This window comes from Garra rufa, chromosome 6, assembly GCF_049309525.1.
Source record: "Garra rufa chromosome 6, GarRuf1.0, whole genome shotgun sequence".
Taxonomy (NCBI): domain Eukaryota; kingdom Metazoa; phylum Chordata; class Actinopteri; order Cypriniformes; family Cyprinidae; genus Garra; species Garra rufa.
In genome coordinates this window covers 42,578,151-42,599,137 of record NC_133366.1, presented here as the reverse complement: position 1 = coordinate 42,599,137, position 20,987 = coordinate 42,578,151, and the positions used below count along the sequence as shown (strand labels likewise).

At 35.9% G+C, this 20,987-nt stretch overlaps 1 protein-coding gene across 1 annotated transcript in view; it reads left to right on the top strand.

Annotated features, from left to right (window-relative positions):
• The first annotated feature begins 2,325 nt into the window (after positions 1-2,325).
• Positions 2,326-20,987, top strand: part of ank2a (ankyrin 2a, neuronal) — a 58,906-nt gene continuing 40,244 nt past the window's right edge. The window contains exons 1-8 of the mRNA XM_073843253.1: positions 2,326-2,451; positions 8,528-8,629; positions 15,999-16,097; positions 16,700-16,798; positions 16,925-17,023; positions 18,322-18,507; positions 18,941-18,964; positions 19,943-20,041. Coding sequence (XP_073699354.1) covers positions 2,326-2,451; positions 8,528-8,629; positions 15,999-16,097; positions 16,700-16,798; positions 16,925-17,023; positions 18,322-18,507; positions 18,941-18,964; positions 19,943-20,041 — 834 coding nt within the window. The remainder of the gene's footprint in view (positions 2,452-8,527; positions 8,630-15,998; positions 16,098-16,699; positions 16,799-16,924; positions 17,024-18,321; positions 18,508-18,940; positions 18,965-19,942; positions 20,042-20,987) is intronic.

Below are 20,987 nucleotides of genomic sequence, written 5' to 3'. Positions count from 1 at the left end.
CATATACCTTTAAAAATCTATTTGCAAACCTGTCAGAAAAGTGTCAAAATGTGTCTTTTAGAACTTTAGAATGTTTTAAATTTAAAGAGCTCAGTAACATTTTCACCTTTTAATAATACAATATTATACACTACTAGTCAAAAGTTTTTGAACACTAAGACTTTAAATGTTTTTTAAAGAATTCTCTTCTGCTCACCAAGTCTGCATTTATTTGATTCAAAATACAACAAAAGCAGTAATATAGTAAAATATTTTTACTGTTTAAAATAACTGTTTTCTGCATGAATATATTTTAAAATGTCATTTATTCCTGCGATCAAAGCTTAATTTTTAGCATCATTGCTTCAGTCTTCAGTGTCACATTAAAACAGTTAAGTACATTTTTCTGTACATTCTATTCATCAAAGAAACCTGAAAAATTTCTACTCAGCTGTTTTTCAACATATTAATAATAATAATAATACAATTTTGGAGCATCAAATCAGAATATGAGAATGATTTCTGAAGGATCATGTGGCTGGAGTAATGATGCTAAAAATTCAGCTTCACAGGAATAAATTACAATTTAAAAATATATTCAAATAAAAAAAAATAGAAAATGTTACTGTTTTGCTGTATTTTGCATCAAATAAATGCACGCATGGTGAGCAGAAGAGACTTCTTTTTAAAAAAAAAACATGAAAAATCCTACTGTTCAAAAACTTTTGACTGGTAGTGTACATTACTTTTCAAAAATTTGGGGTTGGTAATAAATAAAAAAATAATCGTTTTTGAAGGAAGTCTCTTATGCTAACCAAAGCTTTATTTATTTGATCAAAAACAGTAATACTGTTAATTACTGTTACAATTTATATTATTACAATTTATTTTTGTAATGGCAAAGCTGAATTCTTGTCATTATTCCAGTCTACAGTGTCATGTAATCCTTTAGAATTCATTCTTATACGCCAATTTGCTGCTCAAAAAGACTTTTGAAAAAAATTGACTGTTGAAAACAATTTTGCTACTTTACAATTTTGTTGTTTTCAGAAATTTTTTGATGAATGATAGAAAAAAACATCATAATTAAAAAAATCTGACAACACACTTACAACAGTAGTGTAGTTATTTTGAGGCTATCCTGACACACTCTTAAAAAAAAAAGAAATAAAGAAAAATTAAAAATTAAGGTTCTTTATTGGCATCATTGGTTCTATAAAGAACCTTGAACATCCATGGAACCTTTCAAATGCAGAAAAGGTTCTTTATAGTCAAAAATGGTTCTTTAGATTTTTAAAACATTCTTCAAAATGGTTATTTTAAGAACTGTTGTCTGAAAGGTTCTTTGGGGAACCAAAAATGGTTCTTCTATGGCATCACCACAAAAGCACCCTTTTGGAACCTTTATTTTTAAGAGTGCAGCTTAAGTGAGATCCTTACTAAGAAATAATTAAGGATTACTTTCTCCATAGCATCTGCAGTAGTCCTTTAGCAGACACCTTTAGATTCAGGAGGATTTATATTATAATCCCTCTGGAGCATCCTGCAGGTTTAAGTGCCTTTTTGACACAGCAGTTCTCTTATTATCAGCCCTATCGGCATTAAACACTATGCCACCTCACCCCACCTGGTCGGGTCTGTAACTAGAGTAGCTGTGTGTCAGGGTGTACCATTCCCCTCCAGGTGGATTTGTATGTGGCTTACCATTGCCCCAGTGTATTTATTCCCAGTGCTCCCAACAGCCACTGTGGTCTTCCCCAAACTCCTCCCCAGCTCTGAGCAGCACGCTATGTGCCACAGGTGTCCGTGTAGAATTGATGTTTGTCACACAGATTTTATTAACTGCCTCATTTTTTTTACTCTAAAACAAAGTCTTTTTAATTGCCTCTACTCTTATACACACATTTGTCAAGTACACACACACACACACACACACACATATTCAATCCTACAGGATGCCTCTACATCTGGACAGGCAGGTCCTCTCTCTCTCTCTCTCTCACCCACACTCTCTCTCTCTCTGGTCCCTAGTTCACACATGGCGATATATATTCAGATTCAGCAAGTGAGGCTTTTCTCTCTTCTGCCAACCAATGGACTGCAGTAACTCTCTGTAGAGGAAAAGAGACAAACTGTTTGCACTGAGGAGGGAGTTCACAGTTAACCAGGGAGGACTGTTTACACAGAGCGTCCATTATCACCTTATTCAAAGGACCATTGGGAAAAGCAGAACAAGGATTCCAACATTTGCTGTACATTAATATGCTAAATTATACGGGGCTATTCCACATCTGAAACGACAGGAGTACCTGTGTATGGTTTCTGTGGCGGCTGTGTTTTGTCATCATGGCACATGCAGCAGCACACCTGAAAAAGGCACGGGAACTTGAACAACCTCCTGAGTTAAAGGCTATCGCCAAAGCCAGAGAGAGACGCAGGAGACACAGAGAGAGAGCAGAGCGCAAACGCAAGGTACTAACAATTAAAAAGCATTCAAAACAGCATTTTTACCTCAAATTATTTACCTCATCCATGCCAGTTCAGATACAGCTGACATATTGACTTATTAGTCAAATATGTCTGTTTGAAGAATTCTGTGATCATTTAATATCAAAATCTTTACGTTTATCATTGCAAGGTCAAGTAAGTGTGAACACAGACAGCCCTGATGCTATTTAAAAGAGTCTGTTTCTTTCGTAATGTCCAAATGTAGCATCTACTGATCCAGTTGTGTTGTTCTGTGTATTTCAATCTGTATTTATTCTTTGTGAATTGTTCACTTTTGTGCTTTCGATGTTAGCAGATGTGAAGTAACTGTCATGAGAGTTAATCTCAGTAGCATTCACATGCACAGAGGGTTCATGGAGGTCGGAGGATATGATGATGCCATGCATGACATGTTACATAGTGCAATTCCAGCAATATCAGTCGAATTATGGGTGCTTTGTAAAACTTTGTTTTGTCTCAGTTTTTATGCCTATTAATAACTTAAATATTATTAATAATTTGTATGATTTCTTTCTAATGCATACAAATCTTATAATTTTATACAACTTCCTTTATGATTCATTTATTATTATTAATAATAATATATATTTTTTTAATTTTCAATTGTTCATAAGCAGTTATCACCTGTTACCCGCAGTATATAATAATTAATGCAAATTTTTATGGTTGCATTTTAGTATTTTTGTGCTGCAGATGAGCTGCGGGGATAAATCCTGCAGTCAGCTGTTCTGCACCTGTTTCGGAGCACAGATACTGGAAGAGGCTTAGGAAATAGGATCATCCTGTATGCAGATTTGTCTCTAGAGTGCAAAATCTCATTGGCTACATATGTGATGACATAACCTTTTGATATAACTCATGCTTTAGTTTTGTTCTTTCAATCTGCCAAGCGCTTGAAGGCTTCGAAAATGTTTTACTATATTAAAGATGAGATTTTTTGAGGGCTAATTTAATCACTTTATTTTATTTAATTAAAAATATCTAGTCTTTTTGGTGATATTCACCACCTCATTTTGTCTTGTTCGGCAAAATAAACAAATCTTTATTCAAGTCATTTTTTAAATTCATTTTAAAATGCTATATTTTCAATAGCAAATAGCCTGTACACATCCATATATAATCTTTGATCATATTCAAATCAGGAAATTATTAGAATGCAGCCAGTGTAAAGTGACAAGCGAGTGACAGTAAAGTCAAGTGACAAACGCAGTGTACGCACCACTAAAGAGAGGTTGGAATTGGTTGAAAAGCAACAGTGTTAATGAGAGTGAAAGTGTTTGTCAGCACAGATGTGTCATGAAACATGGCTCTCACTTAATGTGTTAATTTATTTGACCTGGATGACCTGTTGCAACCTATAACTACTTGACTGCCAGTGTCATCATTACAATGTTTGGAACTTGAAATCTTAGCAGGTTATCATAACTGAGATACATAAGAAGCTGAAAATGTTTTCATAGAATTAGAATTTGCATGTGGAAAATGTTCATGTATAACAGTATTTGTAAATAGTACAATATACAAATTTGATGTTTTTTTTGATGAATGTTAGTTTCTCAAAAAGATTACTATTATTTTTAAATGGAAAAGCCTAATTATATTTTACAAATACATTTCATTTTCAGGACAAAATTGCTTTATATAGCAAGGATGCATTTAAAATGTTTTAAAGGGAAAGTTTACACAGAAATTAAAATTCTGTCATTACTTACTCACCCTCATGTTGTTCCAAACCCGTATGACCTTCCAAACCCGTTCATCTTCAGAATGCAAATTAAGATATTTTTGATTAAATCTGAGAGCTTTCTGACCCTGCATAGACAGCAATGGTAGAATGTTGAATGAAGTTGTTATTTTTGTTTTCTTTGCGTACAAAAAGTATTCTCTTAGCTTTATAAAATTACAGTTAAATTACTGATGTCACATGGACTATTTTATTGATGTCCTTAATACCTTTCTGGGCCTTGAATGTGGTAGTTGCGTTGATGTCTAAGCAGGGTCAAAAAGTTCTCAGATTTCATCAAAAATATTTTAGTTTGTGTTCCGCAGATGAATGAAAGTCTTACAGGTTTGAACAAGGGACAGAATTAAATATTTTGGGTGAACTATCCATTTAATGTTGCATTTATAAAAAATTCTGTTTATAACAAAAAACTTTTCATTTGAACTTTTCGTTTTTAACATTGATAATAATGTTTCTTGACCACCAAATCAGCATATTATAACTATTTCTGAAGCATCATATGACTGGAGTAATGTCTGCTGAAAATGCAGGTTTGCCATTAATAGATTATATTTTAAAATATATGTGACCCAGGAACACAAAGCCAGTCATAAGGGTCAGTTTTTTAAAATTGAGATTTATACATCATATGAAGGCTGAACAAATCATCTGTAAGCTTTCTACTGATGTAAGGTTTGTTAGGATAGGACAATATTTAGCCAAAATACAACTATTTGAAAGTCTGGAACCTTAGGGTGCAAAAAAATCTAAATATTAAGAAAACCGCCTTTAAAGTTGTCCAAATGAAGTTGTTAGAAATGCATGTTACTAATCAAAAATGAAGTTTTGATATATTTACAGAAGGAAATGTACAAAATATCTTCATGGAACATGATCTTTACTTAATATCCTCATGAGAAAAATCTATAATTTTGACCCATACAATGTATTGTTGGCTATTGCTCTTGGTTGGCTGGTTTTGTGGTCCAGAGTCACATATTAAAGTAGAAAACAGTTAATTTAAATTGTAATAGCATATTCACGTTTTGATTAAATAAATGCAGTCTGGGTTAGAGGGAGAATTAAAAATGTGTATTTTTATCTTTCCTGAGAATTACTCATTTGTGTATATTAGTCAACCACAGTGAAATAAAAAAAAAAAAATATAAATACAGCTGCCTGGCTTGCTATACATTAACAGAGTTCGCTATGCATTGTTTTTAATGGCTAATTATGGTCTGTTCTTGAGTGTTTAAACACACTTGTCATTATTGCCCCATTAACTGTAGTAAAACCCATAGTAGGCCGGTTAAGGGAGGGCATGGCATTGATCAGGGCAGTCAATGGCAGTTCAATATGTCTGTAGTGGAAATCAGCCTAATGCTGAATCATGGTCTGGTCAATGCGGACTGCCTCGGGACCAGAGATGACCCACAGACACTGCTGCTATGCTGCCATTTGGTCTGATTCACTGTAGGCATTGCTATAGCTGTTTAATCTCAGTTATACACCTAATGGATGATGAATTGGATTCATGTGGTGTCAATCCATTTTGGAAGAGCTTTTTCTTATTTCTTCAAGGATAAGAACCTCTTTTAGATGACATTCCATAAGGTCTTCCACCAGTCAAGACTTTTTGACTTCAGTTGTCCCGGTGGATGCACATTCCTGGCCCTCAGGAGGAAAAGGACAGGTTTTCCAGCTGGCTGTTCCCCAGTAGGACTGCCCCTTGCTGGGCCTTTCTCTGTGACATAGCTGCTTGGGCCTGGAGGGGTTAAAAATAACCCAGGATCCTGGACGGGGTGGATATTCTGCCTGATATAGCAATGGGAGACACGTTTACGGCCGCAGTTGTCAGTCACGAAGCCAGGCGGGAAGAGAGACAAGACCAGAAAAGAAGAGGAGACAAGAGCCAAGGGGTCTGTGCCAATACGGGACGCAGATTCTCACAGAGGACTCAAAGAGAGCACATAAGAGATGATGTTCGGGACCTGAGGAGAAAGATAGACATGAAAGTTTGGGGGATTTCGCATTAGCTGGATAGATGCTCTGAAGCTGATAATTGAATGGGCTCCTGGGTACTACCTGAAGACTGAGGATAATGCAAACCCATAAAGCTAAGTGCATGTGAGCGAGAATCAATCTCCCGGGGAGCGATTTGATGTTCAGTGGTTGGTTATCACTGGAAAAGGCACATCGAGTGCGGAAACTCACGAACGGTCCAGACGTAGATGTAAAGTGTAGTGCAGTTTTTTGAAAAGCTTCGGGTCACTGTTTACCATGGGCAATGCGGCAATGTGTAAGGCATGTGGTTCAGATAAAGGCCTGCGGACTGTTGGAAGTGATCCATATCTGGACCGTTACTACAATTGTGTTGAAGAAACCATGGTAAGACAATCTTAATAATATAAAGGTTCAGTAGAGGATTGTTAAGGTGGTTTCCTGCTAAAAAGATCAGTGTTTGGGATGCTGGGATGCAAATTTTGTTGTTACTTACCCTCATGTGGTCCCTAACCTGTATGACTTTTTTTCTTCTGTGGAATAAAAGAAATACACTCTTCGAAATAAAGGTTCTAAAAGGGTTATCTTGGAGTGATGCCAGGAGAAGAACCATTCTGGATTCCCCAAAGAACCTATAAAAGAACCATTTATTTTAAGATACATGTTAAGTACCTTTACTATAATGGAATGTTGACTTGAGACTTTGGTGTTTAAGTCATTTTTACATTAGATTTTTAGTTTGTCTTATCTTAGAAAGGTAACAATGACCACCACTAATGTAAAAATATTCAATAGCAGTGGTATCACTTTAATTTTTATCAACAGTTTATCAACTTTTGTTGCTTACATGAGCTCAAATAGTTGAGCATGTGTGTGGGCAACTTCATCAGCGAATGTACAGTGTCTGTTCCAATTGGTTAGGTCTTATTCAGATCCCACACGTGCTAAGATGTGACCTCTCAACCTTAGAAAGAGCAGAGGTCATGTCTCAAACATTTCGGTCAATAGATGACCTAACACATTAATGCTTTACACTCCACATTAGCATCTTAAATATCGCTGCCAGAACTTGGCACCAATGCTCTTGTTAACTCTAATGTAACCAAATTAAAATAAATACTTAATGCTTGCTTGCACTGACTTCAGTCTTTAAAAAGAGGTTTCTTGAATTTCAAAGGTTTTTGTGCAGCTATTGAAAGATAATTGATAGGTACTTGTACTCTTTACCTGCTCTGTAGTGTTTGTTAATCAGTACATTGAGGATTTATGTTAGCACTGCACATGCAGCTTTATTGTCACAGTTGTGACTCTTATGCCAAGGGCTTTAAAAGGAATTGCTCTGTAGTAGTACAAATCAACACATGTTCCCTGATTGATGCCAAATCTGAAATTTGATCTTAGCATTTATTTTCTTCTTTACATGGCAAGACTTTCAGTGCATAACCATGCACACTTGCAAATCTATGTGTGTGTGTTCGAATACATGGTTTTTACAATGGCTTGGGTACTACAACATAAACATGGTTTATGACGACACTTCCTATATGTTCTCGTTAAATAACAAATGGCTTAAAAATATATATTTTTGAAATAGGGTTTTTAAAAAGAGTTAGGGTTAGTAGCGTTAGGACAAGGTCAAAGTTGGGTTAGGGGATAGAAAATACAGTTTATACAGTATAATAACCATTATGTCTTTTGAGAGCCCCCATAAACCACATATAAGTGTGTGAGTGCGTGTGTGTCTTGTCAGCTGCCTTCATTCTCTTTTGCTGTCTATATTTAGCATAGTTACAGTCAAACACAATTCTGATAAACGAACGAAGATACTGAAATCACAACCTTCACATACTCGCTGAGACTTAAACATATACTATAAACTTTGAGAAAATGAAAAATATTTACGGTACTGTTCAAACATTTGGGGGCAGTTTATGAAAGAAGTCTCTTATGCTCACCCCAGCTGCATTTAGTTGTTCAAAAATACAGTAAAAATAGTAATATGGTGAAATATTATTACAAAGTAAAGTAACTGTTTTCTATTTTAATATATTAAAATGTCATTTATTCCTATACTTCAGTTTTCGGTGCCATTTGTTTTTACTGATCCTAAACTTTTGAACATTAGTTTATATTATCAGAAATTATTTATGGTCACAGATCTCACCCTACATTTGTTCTTGTTTAATATTTCGGAAATATGTCACATTATGGAACTAAAATGAGCATTAAATTTGTTTACTTAAATATTCCTTTCAGTTTTTTACTAGAGCTGGCCTGATGTTTCCTAATGTTTTTCATGTTGTGTTGTATCTACAGTCGGACAGTAACACCAGCTTCCTGAGGGCGGCCAGGGCAGGTAATATTGACAAAGTACTGGAGTTCCTCAAGAGCGGACAGGACATTGCCACCTGCAACCAGGTAACTTTTTACATAAAACAGGATTTTAGCATTATAAAAATCAAAGAAATGAATTCAGTGTTTTCTCGTTGATTTTCTCTCAGCATTAATTTACTATTTCATTCGCTACCAGTCAAAAGTTTTTGAACAATAACAATATTTTTAAAGTCTCTTTTGCTTATCAAGCCTGCATTTATCTATTCCAAAGTACAGCAAAACAGTTACATTTTGAAATGTTTTTACTATTTAAAATAGCTGATTTCTATTTGAATATGTTTTAAAATGTAATTTATTACTGTGATCAAAGCAAAATTTTCAGCATCATTACTCCAGTCTTCAGTGTCACACGATCCTTCAGAAAACATTATAATATGCAGATTAGCTGTTCAAGAAACATTTGTTTTATTAGTATTATCAATATTTAAAACAGTTGAGTTTTAGGATTCTTTGATGAATAGAAAGATCCAAAGATCAGCATTTATCTGAAATAAAAAGCTTTTGTAACAGTATACATTATACCGTTCAAAGCTATTTTTTTGTTTTGTTTTATGGGAGAGAAATTATAGAAATTAGCGAGGATGCTTTAAACTGATCAAACATGATGATAAAGACACTTAGAATGTTACAAAAGATTTCTATTTCAGATAAATGCTGTTATTTGGATCTTTCTATTCATCAAAGAAACCTGATTCTACTCAGCTGTTTTTAACTTGATAAAGTAATAATAATAAATGTTTTTTTGAGCAGCAAATCAGAATATTAGAAAGATTTCTGAAGGATCACATGACTGTAATAATGTTAATGAAAAGAAAAGCTTTGAAATCATGGAAATAAATATATTTCAGATATATTAAAATAGAAAACAGTTATTTAAAATATTTCACAATTTTACTGTTGTGAAATAAATGCAGGCTAGGTGAGCAGAAGAGACTTGAGAAACATTAAAAATCTTACTGTTCAAAAACTTTTGACTGGTAGTGTACTTCTGTTGCAATTTAATTCAAATGAATTCAACAATTGGAAGTTCTTGCACATTGCAATTTAGATTATGTATTTATACGAGTTTAATATAATCTGCTGCGATAAACTTCTTTCCAGCTTAAGAGACATGTTCTGTCAATTTTGCGCTATTTAGAAAGTCCTAGTAGACAGTGCCTTGTGAGGGGAGGATAATCCTGATTATTAGAAATCTGTATGCTTTTTTAGTTTTCTTTCCTAAATTTTTGTCCATTTTTTGTTAGAGAGAGTCATACTGATTCCTGACAAAAGCTGCATTGCCAGCATTATCAGCTAGTCCTCTCTCCACTACATCAAAGCCTTTTTACTCATGCGTGTCTCTGGCAGCTGTTCACACTCCCGACCTTCTGTACCTTCTGCTTAACTAAACCCTCCCACTGTCACAGCACTGCTGTGTTCAGTCATTCCTTACAAATTATCCCTGGCATAACAATGCACTGATATCACAGAATATATTGTAGGTAATTGATCTTTAATCTTGAAATATGTGAGGTCAATATTAAACAGGTTTCAATTAAATCAACAGCATTTCCTTATCTAGCCATATACAGTATACACTAAATACAAAACTGTCATAACTAAAATGTTAACTAAACTGCCCCCAAAACTAAAATGTTTTTTACCTAAAAACACTTTAGGTACTAATATGTACTCTTAAACTATGAATATGTATCATTTAGGAGTAAATCGTTTAGAAAGATGAACCTTTTAGCTTTTGTACCTTAGGGTTTTGCCCAAGCGACAGCTTTGTGCATTTTTTTCGCATTTTTTTTTTGTTGTTTTTTTTGCATTTTTACCCGCATGCAAAATACATTCAGTGAGGTTTAGCACAGGCATGAATTGCACATTTTCAACCAATCGTCTTCACAGTATTGGTTTTAGCAATATAAATATTATGTAAATGTAATACTGAAAGTTGTGGTCATCAAACAAATACAGTGCCTTGCAAAAGTATTCATGCCCCTTCATTTTTTTTCACACCCTGCTGAAAAAAACAGCATATGCTGGTTAGGTATGTTTTGGTGCTGGGATGCTGGTTTTAGCTGGTTTATGCTGGTCCTTTGCTGGTTTATGCTGGCCCTTTGCTGGTTTATGCTGGCCGTTTGCTGGTTTATGCTGGTCCTTTGCTGGTTTATGCTGGTCCTTTGCTGGTTTATGCTGGCCCTTTGCTAGTTTATGCTGGTCCTTTGCTGGTTTATGTTGGTCCTTTGCTGGTTTGTGCTGGTCCTTTGCTGGTTTATGCTGGCCCTTTGCTGGTTTATGCTGGCCCTTTGCTGGTTTATGCTGGCCCTTTGCTGGTTTATGCTGGTCCTTTGCTGGTTTATGCTGGCCCTTTGCTGGTTTATGCTGGTCCTTTGCTGGTTTATGCTGGCCCTTTGCTGGTTTATGCTGGTCCTTTGCTGGTTTATGCTGGTCCTTTGCTAGTTTATGCTGGTCCTTTGCTGGTTTATGCTGGCCCTTTGCTGGTTTGTGCTGGTCCTTTGCTGGTTTATGCTGGCCCTTTGCTGGTTTATGCTGGCCCTTTGCTGGTTTATGCTGGTCCTTTGCTGGTTTATGCTGGTCCTTTGCTGGTTTATGCTGGCCCTTTGCTGGTTTATGCTGGCCCTTTGCTGGTTTATGCTGGCCCTTTGCTGGTTTATGCTGGTCCTTTGCTGGTTTATGCTGGCCCTTTGCTGGTTTATGCTGGCCCTTTGCTGGTTTATGCTGGCCCTTTGCTGGTTTATGCTGGTCCTTTGCTGGTTTATGCTGGCCCTTTGCTAGTTTATGCTGGTCCTTTGCTGGTTTATGTTGGTCCTTTGCTGGTTTGTGCTGGTCCTTTGCTGGTTTATGCTGGCCCTTTGCTGGTTTATGCTGGCCCTTTGCTGGTTTATGCTGGTCCTTTGCTGGTTTATGCTGGTCCTTTGCTGGTTTATGCTGGTCCTTTGCTGGTTTATGCTGGCCCTTTGCTGGTTTATGCTGGCCCTTTGCTGGTTTATGCTGGCCCTTTGCTGGTTTATGCTGGTCCTTTGCTGGCCCTTTGCTGGTTTATGCTGGCCCTTTGCTGGTTTATGCTGGTCCTTTGCTGGCCCTTTGCTGGTTTATGCTGGTCCTTTGCTGGTTTATGCTGGTCCTTTGCTGGCCCTTTGCTGGTTTATGCTGGCCCTTTGCTGGTTTATGCTGGCCCTTTGCTGGTTTATGCTGGCCCTTTGCTGGTTTATGCTGGCCCTTTGCTGGTTTATGCTGGTCCTTTGCTGGTTTATGCTGGTCCTTTGCTGGCCCTTTGCTGGTTTATGCTGGCCCTTTGCTGGTTTATGCTGGCCCTTTGCTGGTTTATGTTGGTCCTTTGCTGGTTTGTGCTGGTCCTTTGCTGGTTTATGCTGGCCCTTTGCTGGTTTATGCTGGCCCTTTGCTGGTTTATGCTGGCCCTTTGCTGGTTAATGCTGGTCCTTTGCTGGTTTATGCTGGCCCTTTGCTGGTTTATGCTGGTCCTTTGCTGGTTTATGCTGGCCCTTTGCTGGTTTGTGCTGGTCCTTTGCTGGTTTATGCTGGCCCTTTGCTGGTTTATGCTGGCCCTTTGCTGGTTTATGCTGGTCCTTTGCTGGTTTATGCTGGCCCTTTGCTGGTTTATGCTGGCCCTTTGCTGGTTTATGCTGGTCCTTTGCTGGTTTATGCTGGCCCTTTGCTGGTTTGTGCTGGTCCTTTGCTGGTTTATGCTGGCCCTTTGCTGGTTTATGCTGGCCCTTTGCTGGTTTATGCTGGCCCTTTGCTGGTTTATGCTGGTCCTTTGCTGGTTTATGCTGGCCCTTTGCTAGTTTATGCTGGTCCTTTGCTGGTTTATGTTGGTCCTTTGCTGGTTTGTGCTGGTCCTTTGCTGGTTTATGCTGGCCCTTTGCTGGTTTATGCTGGCCCTTTGCTGGTTTATGCTGGTCCTTTGCTGGTTTATGCTGGTCCTTTGCTGGTTTATGCTGGTCCTTTGCTGGTTTATGCTGGCCCTTTGCTGGTTTATGCTGGCCCTTTGCTGGTTTATGCTGGCCCTTTGCTGGTTTATGCTGGTCCTTTGCTGGCCCTTTGCTGGTTTATGCTGGCCCTTTGCTGGTTTATGCTGGCCCTTTGCTGGTTTATGCTGGCCCTTTGCTGGTTTATGCTGGTCCTTTGCTGGTTTATGCTGGTCCTTGACCAACAACATGACCAGCATAAACCAGCTAAGGACCAGCATAAACCAGCTAAAACCAGCATCCCAGCACCAAAACATACGTAACCAGCATATGCTGTTTTTTTCAGCAGGGCATTTTGTTTTGTTGCAGCAATATGTTAAACTGCTTTAAATTACTTTTTTTCCACATCAATCTACATCTCATACCCCATAATGACAAAACACAAAACAGGTTTGTAACAACTTTGCAGATTTTTTAGAAATAAAAAACTGAAAAGATCCCATTGCATAAGTATTCATACCTTTTTCTGGGACACTCGAAATTTAGCTCAGGAGCGTTCATATTGCTTCTAGATGTTACTACACTTCGAGTGGAGTTGAACTGTGGCAAATTCATTTGAATGAGTATGATTTAGAAAGGCACACACCTCTCAGAAAAGGTCTAACAGCTGAAAATGCATATCAGAGCAAAAAAAAAGTCCTGAGGTCAAGATAACTGCCTGTAGAGCTCAGTGACAGACTTGCGTTAAGCCAATGATCTAGGGAAGTGTTCAGAAAAAAAATCTGCTGCATTGAAGGTTCACAGAAGCATTATCCATAATGGAAGACAATTGGAACAACTAGGACTCTAGAAAATGTCTGCCAGCCCCCATCCAAGCTGACAGAGCTTGAGAGGTGGAAAGGTGAGGCAAAGAATGGCAGATAATTGCCAAATGCAGATGTGCAAAGCTTGTCAGATCATACCCAAAAAGACTTGAGGCTGTAAAGGTGCTTCAACTATGTGAGTTAAGGGTATGAATACTTATGCAATGTACTTATTTCAGTGTTTTATTTTTAATAAATTTGTAAAATTTGCAAATCTGTTTTTTGCTTTGTCATTATTAAGGTGTATGGAGTGTAAACTGATGTGGGGAAAAACTAATTTAAAGCAGTTTAACATAATGCTGCAACAAAACAAAATGTGAAAAAAAATGAAGGGGTATTAATACTTTTGCAAGGCACTGTACAATGAGCCATGGAACCAACATGGAAACATGGAAAAAAAGAGAAATGTTACAATAACATTGTTTTATATTTTATAGATTTTTTTATGGTTGTAGAATAAGAGATAAATCTGACAGCTAGAATAAAATATCTGCTGATACATGGTATAAACTACTTTTTTGTGAAATATTTCTCTTTAAAAGTGTCATTGTGCTGTCTTTTTAAGATAAAGTAAAATTTTGTGAAATAGCAAAAAATGTTTTAATGTAAGTGAATTGTAAGGCAATTTTATTAAAAATTTCAGTTGAAATGGACTGAAATGACATCAGAGACCAATGCCATAAGGTTGCTATGACTGAATTTGCTCCTCTGCTCTGATGTATAATAGATTTTACCATGACATTATCCATTATGATATCATCTGGAGTTGCCAGTAATGATCACGTCAGCACAACAATGGACAGGCATTCCGTGTTTTCTCTAAAATCCACTCTTCTAATCCTTGCTGAGTGATATTGCAACATAATCTGCCCATGTTTTATCTGTTTTTTCTTTCTGCTCTTTCACTGGAATCTCTCCCTCTGGATGTGAAAACTCCTCCAGCTTTCATTATCCAAATAAATGAGATTAGCGTTTCGTTAATTCTCTCTGCTTTTACTGACGAGTCTGACTGTTAGCCACACTGCGTTACACAAGAGCTGTCGTGATTTACCCATCAAACACAAAATGAGGTGCATTAGGAAATTAAGACAGGTGCTGATGTTTGAATAATGGGGATGCTTATTTACAGCTCAGGAAAGAGATTAAGCACTGAAATTGTATGTTTAACATGTTAATTTGCTAATAAAATATTTTTTTTACATGATATAATAAAAATGACATGTTAATAATGGCTAAAATTTGCAACAACCTTTTTATTTTTTCGATGACTGCACTAAAATAATAATAATTAAAAAAAACTGTTGTTAAATTTAGCCTTGGTTTCAATTAGCATTTTTCCTACCTAATTATGTTGTATGTTTGTTAACAAGATGTTATGTAATTTTAATGACATTTTATCGTAATAACAAGATGCTAAGTCGCTAAAATGACATCTATTGTCATAATGAAATAACAAGATGCCTTTTTCTCATTAAAATATCATTTTCTTGTAATAACGAGATGTCGTTAAAATGACATTTTCTCATAATAAAATATGTAGTTAAAATTACAAATTTTCTCGTAATTTCTTGCTAAAACTGCATCTTTTGTCATAACAAAATACCAATATGTCAATAAAACAGCATCTTTTTTCATTAAAACATTTACTTGTAATAACAAAATGTTGTCGTTAAAACAACATTAAATTGACATTTTAAAACAACATCTTTTTCTCATTAAAATTACATATTTTGTCATAATGAGATGTCATTAAAACAACAAATTTTGTCATAACGAGATATGTCGGTAAAACATTTTTTTCTCATTAAAATGACATTTTCTCACAATAGCAAGATGTTATATCTTTAAAATTATTTTTTTCTCATTTTTAACTATACATATCTTGTCATGATGAGATGTTATATCATTAAAACATTTTCCCATTAAAACAAAATTTCCATAGAGATGTCATTAAAATTATATATTTTCTCATAAAAAATTTTAAAACAGCATTTTTTTCTCATTAAAACAACATATTTATCATAATAACGAGATGTCGTTAAAACGGCATATTTTTTCGTTAAACTGACAATTTTTTTGTAATGAGATTCAATAACATTTTCTCATAATAGATATGTCATTAAAACTAGATATTTTCTCATAATAATTTCTCGTTAAAACTACATTTTCTTGTAATAACGGTAAAGTATGCTATGAAATATATCAATAATTATGTTGTTTTAACGTCGTAACATCTCGTTACTACGAGAAAATATGTTGCTGAAACAACATAGCATTTTGTTATTACGACATAACTGAGTGAAAAAAAATATGTGTGGCAGCAATGCGTCACTGTTTAAAATAAAATAAAATAAAATACAATTTAAATTAAATAAACTAATAAACCATTTTTTATATAATATTATGTTCTAATATATTTAACATGACATTCCCCTAATTATTCTTCAAAATGTTGTCACATTTTTTATGCAAAGTGTATATTGCTATTATTTATCATGGGCAAAATATGTTGTTGTCTTGTTTTGTATCAGAGTTAAATATCAAATCTGTACTGTATTCAAAAAATGTATTTATCAAATCTCCCTCTGCGTGTAGAATGGACTCAATGCACTCCATCTAGCAGCCAAAGAGGGTCACGTGGAGCTGGTAGAAGAACTTCTGGAGAGGGGTGCGACCGTGGACTCTTCAACCAAGGTTAAACACACATAAACACTTACAAATTAGAGGGAGGGGTATGTGATTCCCAAATGGCGTGCGCGAGAGAGAGAGAGAGAGAGACAGCGTAAATCTGATGGAATGCCAGTCATCCAGCACTGTGGTATGATGAGTACTGTTGGACTCTGGTGACTCCTGTCATCTGACACACAGGGCCAAACAGACACACCCACGTAAGCCAGGAACTATAAACACATGACCAGCAATCACACTGACAACGGGGAGTTCTATAAGGACTTTGTGTTGGGCCAAAATGTGATTGTTTTAGTGGTTTTCATTCATTTGTTTTATTATGGGCTAGATTTTAAAAGTCCCTTTTGACTGATAAGATCTCTGCAGATCAGGTCAAATGTCTCATATAGTCCCCAGGTCCCAAAAGTCCTAATATCTTTTGCATCTGAAGTGAATGTGTGATATTTTGTTATAGATATTTGAATCATTTTTAAAATTTGTTTGATATTTTACAAGCCCAGTGTCATCCTTTTTTGCTTTTAATAATTCACACAAGTACCAGTATATTCATACACATAAAGTGTACACACAATTACAGTGAATTTGTATCTCCCTTTCTTGCTTTTCAGAAAGGGAACACAGCATTACACATTGCTTGTCTGGCTGGGCAGAAAGATGTTGCGAAGTTGCTGGTGAAAAGAGGAGCTGATGTAAACTCGCAATCGCAGGTGAGAAAAGCCTGTAAAATTATAGTGATATACAATTTTTTACATATTTAGTTTAATATATGATTTAAAATACAATTCAGTAAAATGTTATAATATTACGTTTTACGGTATCTGTTGTTACTACAGAATGGCTTCACTCCACTATATATGGCTGCTCAAGAGAATCACTTGGATGTTGTGCGATATCTTCTGGAAAATGGTGGAAACCAGAGCATGGCCACAGAGGTTTGTGTTTGTGAGGGATGTGTGTGTGTTTCCATTCTTTGCAACATGCCCATACAAGTACCTGTGTCTAAAAAGAGGAGAGTGTTTACACATTTCCATAGACTGATTTTGATAACTTGCTTTTTTTCTCATTATGTGATAGCATTGTTTAAACATGCAAGGTAAAGATTATATAAAACTGGATGGAGGTAAAATCTCAAACCTTGAATGATTTTAAATTATATTCATCTTTACTAGAATGGTTTAAAGGTGACATATCATGAAAATCAGACTTTTCCCGTGTTTTAAGTGCTATAATCAGGTCCCTAGTGCATCTACTAACCCATTAAATGTGAAAAAGTGAAAAAAAAATTTTGTTAGGCCTTCTCCGCAAGCTTATGAAAAAACGTGCTGCTCAGATTTTCTCCCCCTGTTGCGCAGAAGAGTGATCTTACTATAATATTACCACCCCATAATCAGCACGTTTTCACCCACTGCACCACCATTGTGTTTTCGCAAGTGACAATGGTGTACCAGTTCTAACATCATGGCTAAAGTTTGAGCAAAGCACGCTAATTGTTCTGTCTTTGGCTGCACAGACAAGCACAGAACACTATTTAGAGTCCCAGCCTCAGAGGAAACAAGAGCAGATTTATTGATGTATTTACTGTATATTACGCTGCTGCCACACTGATCTAATATGTTATTATTAATACAGCTGTTTACCTTCACAAACATAACCAATGTATTTAACATGTAACATAACTTGTATTTGACAGTTTAAGCACAATAAGACATGAAAGAGTATTTAGTTTAGTACATGCTTCGGATGTGTGCACTCAGAAATCTGTATATCAGAAGTTTAAACTAACATTATTTAAAACGCATAATTTCAGCACGATAGACATGATGATTAAAACCAAACAGATGTTTTTAGCAGAGTATCTGAGGTATGAGCTGTAAAGGCACAGCCTTTTTCTGGAAAAGGGTGCGAGGAGCAGCAGCTCATTTGCATTTAAAGAGCCGTGCACGAAAACAGCGTGTTTCTGCTTTCACTCCAAATAGCTATTTTCAAAATGATATAATAAATGATCTGTGGAGCATTTTGAGCTGACATTTCACAGACACATTCTGGAAACACCTGTGACTTATATTACATATTGTATGGGGCCATAATAGGTTAAGCTAGTCTTGGTCTTCCAACCACTGAACTTAGTTTTGACCCTGCATATTGGTCATCCTGTTTATAGCCTTTGTATCTGAACAGAATGATAGTTCTGTTTGTTAATCTCTGCCTGTCATTGTGTGTGTGTTTGTAGGATGGCTTCACGCCTTTGGCCATTGCTCTGCAGCAGGGTCATAATCAGGTGGTTTCTTTGCTCCTGGAACATGACACAAAAGGTAAAGTCCGCCTGCCTGCGCTCCACATCGCTGCCCGCAAGGATGACACCAAGTCTGCTGCCTTGCTGCTTCAGAACGACCATAATGCTGATGTCCAGTCTAAGGTGAGAGAAAAAAATAGCAAGCATTTAATGCTTTTTCCAAAATGTAGCTATAGTAATACTATGTTTTTGACAATTACAGTTGAGGTCAAAAGTTTACACACACCTTGCAGAATTTGCAAATCATACAAAATGCATGTTATTTTTTATTTAGTACTGACCTGAATGAGATATTTCACATAAAAGACGTTTATTAGTCCACAAGAGAAAATAATAGTTGAATTTATAAAAATTACCCTGTTCAAAAGTTTACATACACTTGATTCTTAGTGTTACCTCTTCTTTTAAATAGATATTTTCAAAAAGATTCAAGCTATTGACTGCAATTTTCTGTTTGGTTTTTCATATTTTTGCTTTTGAAATTCCTATTTTTAAGACAAAATAATCAATATTAATGAAAATGCCATATTTTCTTCCTCATGTGCGACTCCTTCAGATGATGGTCAACAGGACTACAGAGGTATTAAGATTCTCAGCAGAATCCTGCACCTGCATTCGTCTCGGCTCTTATAAAGCCTAATGTGCTACCTAACATTGAATCTTTCTTTTACAGTGCATGGGAAGAGTAGAGTCTTGTCCTTTTAAATGTTGTAGTGCATGACACATAGTTGTTTTTATTTTGGTAGCAGCACCCGGTTTCCTCGAGAAGTTTTGGGGTGTTTCTAGCTCATCAATGCCTTTTTATGCTCCTTTATTTCAGTGAATGTTTTAAGCAGGAATTAGGGGTTTATGATGTTGTTTAAAAACCAATTCTGATTTTACAAACAGACTAAACAGACATTTAACTCCTAATTGTGCATGTGAACTCATGCTGTCACTCTCACTATCTGTGTAGAAGTCTCTCGGTCACATTTTGCTGCACCTTTTTGTTAATTCTGTTTTTTAAATTGCACCATGTCTGTCAGAATGGAAAGGTAAGAAAAAATGGCTCCATCAAACGAACGAGTAAGACAGACAATGCCTATCTATACTTTCATCTTTAGCAGTATGTAGTGAGTAGTTGCTGAATAACATTTGTTTGTTCAGATATTTTGTTCATCATCTTTTTTTTCCTTTCACTGTCACTGAGAAACTTCTCATCTCTCCCTAAAGACTCATATGACACTGGGAATGTGCTCATATATTATTATATGAACAAATCTAATCTTTCCGTTTCTTAATTCATCCAAGTTTTTTCTTTTCCTTCACTACAGTGCATGGTGTGGTTGGATCCATTGGTAGCAGATGAGAATCCAGACTTTTTTTTTTACTTCCCCATTTTTCTATCTTTTAAGTTTATGCACAAATGTGATGATTCATGGGAATGCTGCATGGTAGATCATGAATAATAGACATTTTTAAATCAGATAACCAGCACAGACATTTATCTGCATTCTGCTTTCCTCTTTTCTTCGTCTTGTCCCCTCTTTTATCCCAATACTACTCCATCCTCTAACAGAGTGGCTTCACTCCTCTGCATATTGCTGCTCACTACGGTAACGTTAATGTGGCCACACTGCTGCTCAACAGAGGGGCTGCTGTAGACTTCACAGCCAGGGTATGATCATATACTGCTAAAAGTGGCAACTTAAATTGACAAAAATTGCATATATTTGTGTGATTGTGCACACTTTTAGGTGTGATAAGTCCTCTAAATCAGTGGTTCTCAACTTTTTTGACTTTAAGACCCCCCTGTCCAACACTATAATCAAAGTCCTCCCCTAATATCCACCTTTCTCTTCCCACGGCCTTTTGTAAATTTTGTGAGTCTGGCTTCCAGGCTCATCCACATCATATGGAAGCCCGTTTGCACCATTATTAAAAAAAATTAAGATAAAAGATAATTGCAACTTTTTATCTCACAATTCAGTTTTTTTTTTAATTCTGAGAACATATCAGTCTTTTTCCCTCAAAACTAGACTTCATGACTTGAAATTGCGAGTTTATTTCTCACAATTCTGAGAAAAGAAGTCAGAATTGTGAGACATAAACATGCAATTGCAAGAAAAAAAGTCAGCACTGCAAGACAAAAACTCAGAATTGCAAGAAAAAAGGCAAGAGTTGCATATTTTTATCTTGCAATTCTGACTTTGTTCTTCACAATTGTGAGTTTATATCACAAATCTGAGAAAAAAAAAAGTCATAATTGCGAGACATAAACCCGCATTTGCAAGAAAGAAATTCGGAATTGCAAGAAACAAACTCAGTATTGTGAGAAAAAAGTGATTTTTTTTTTTATCCTGCCTTTTTATTCTGACTTTATAACTCACATTTTTTATATCTTGCAATTCTGAATTCATTTCTCAAAATTGCAACTTTATTTCTCAGAATTGCATTTATTCTGAGAATTGCGAGTTCAATTTGGACTTTATAACACATAATCGCAAGTTTATAACTTTATAACAGAATTGCAAGAAAAAAAGTCAGAGTTGTGAGTTTTTATCTGACAATTCTGACTTTATAACTCACATTTGTGTTTAAATCGTGCAATTATGAATTCATTT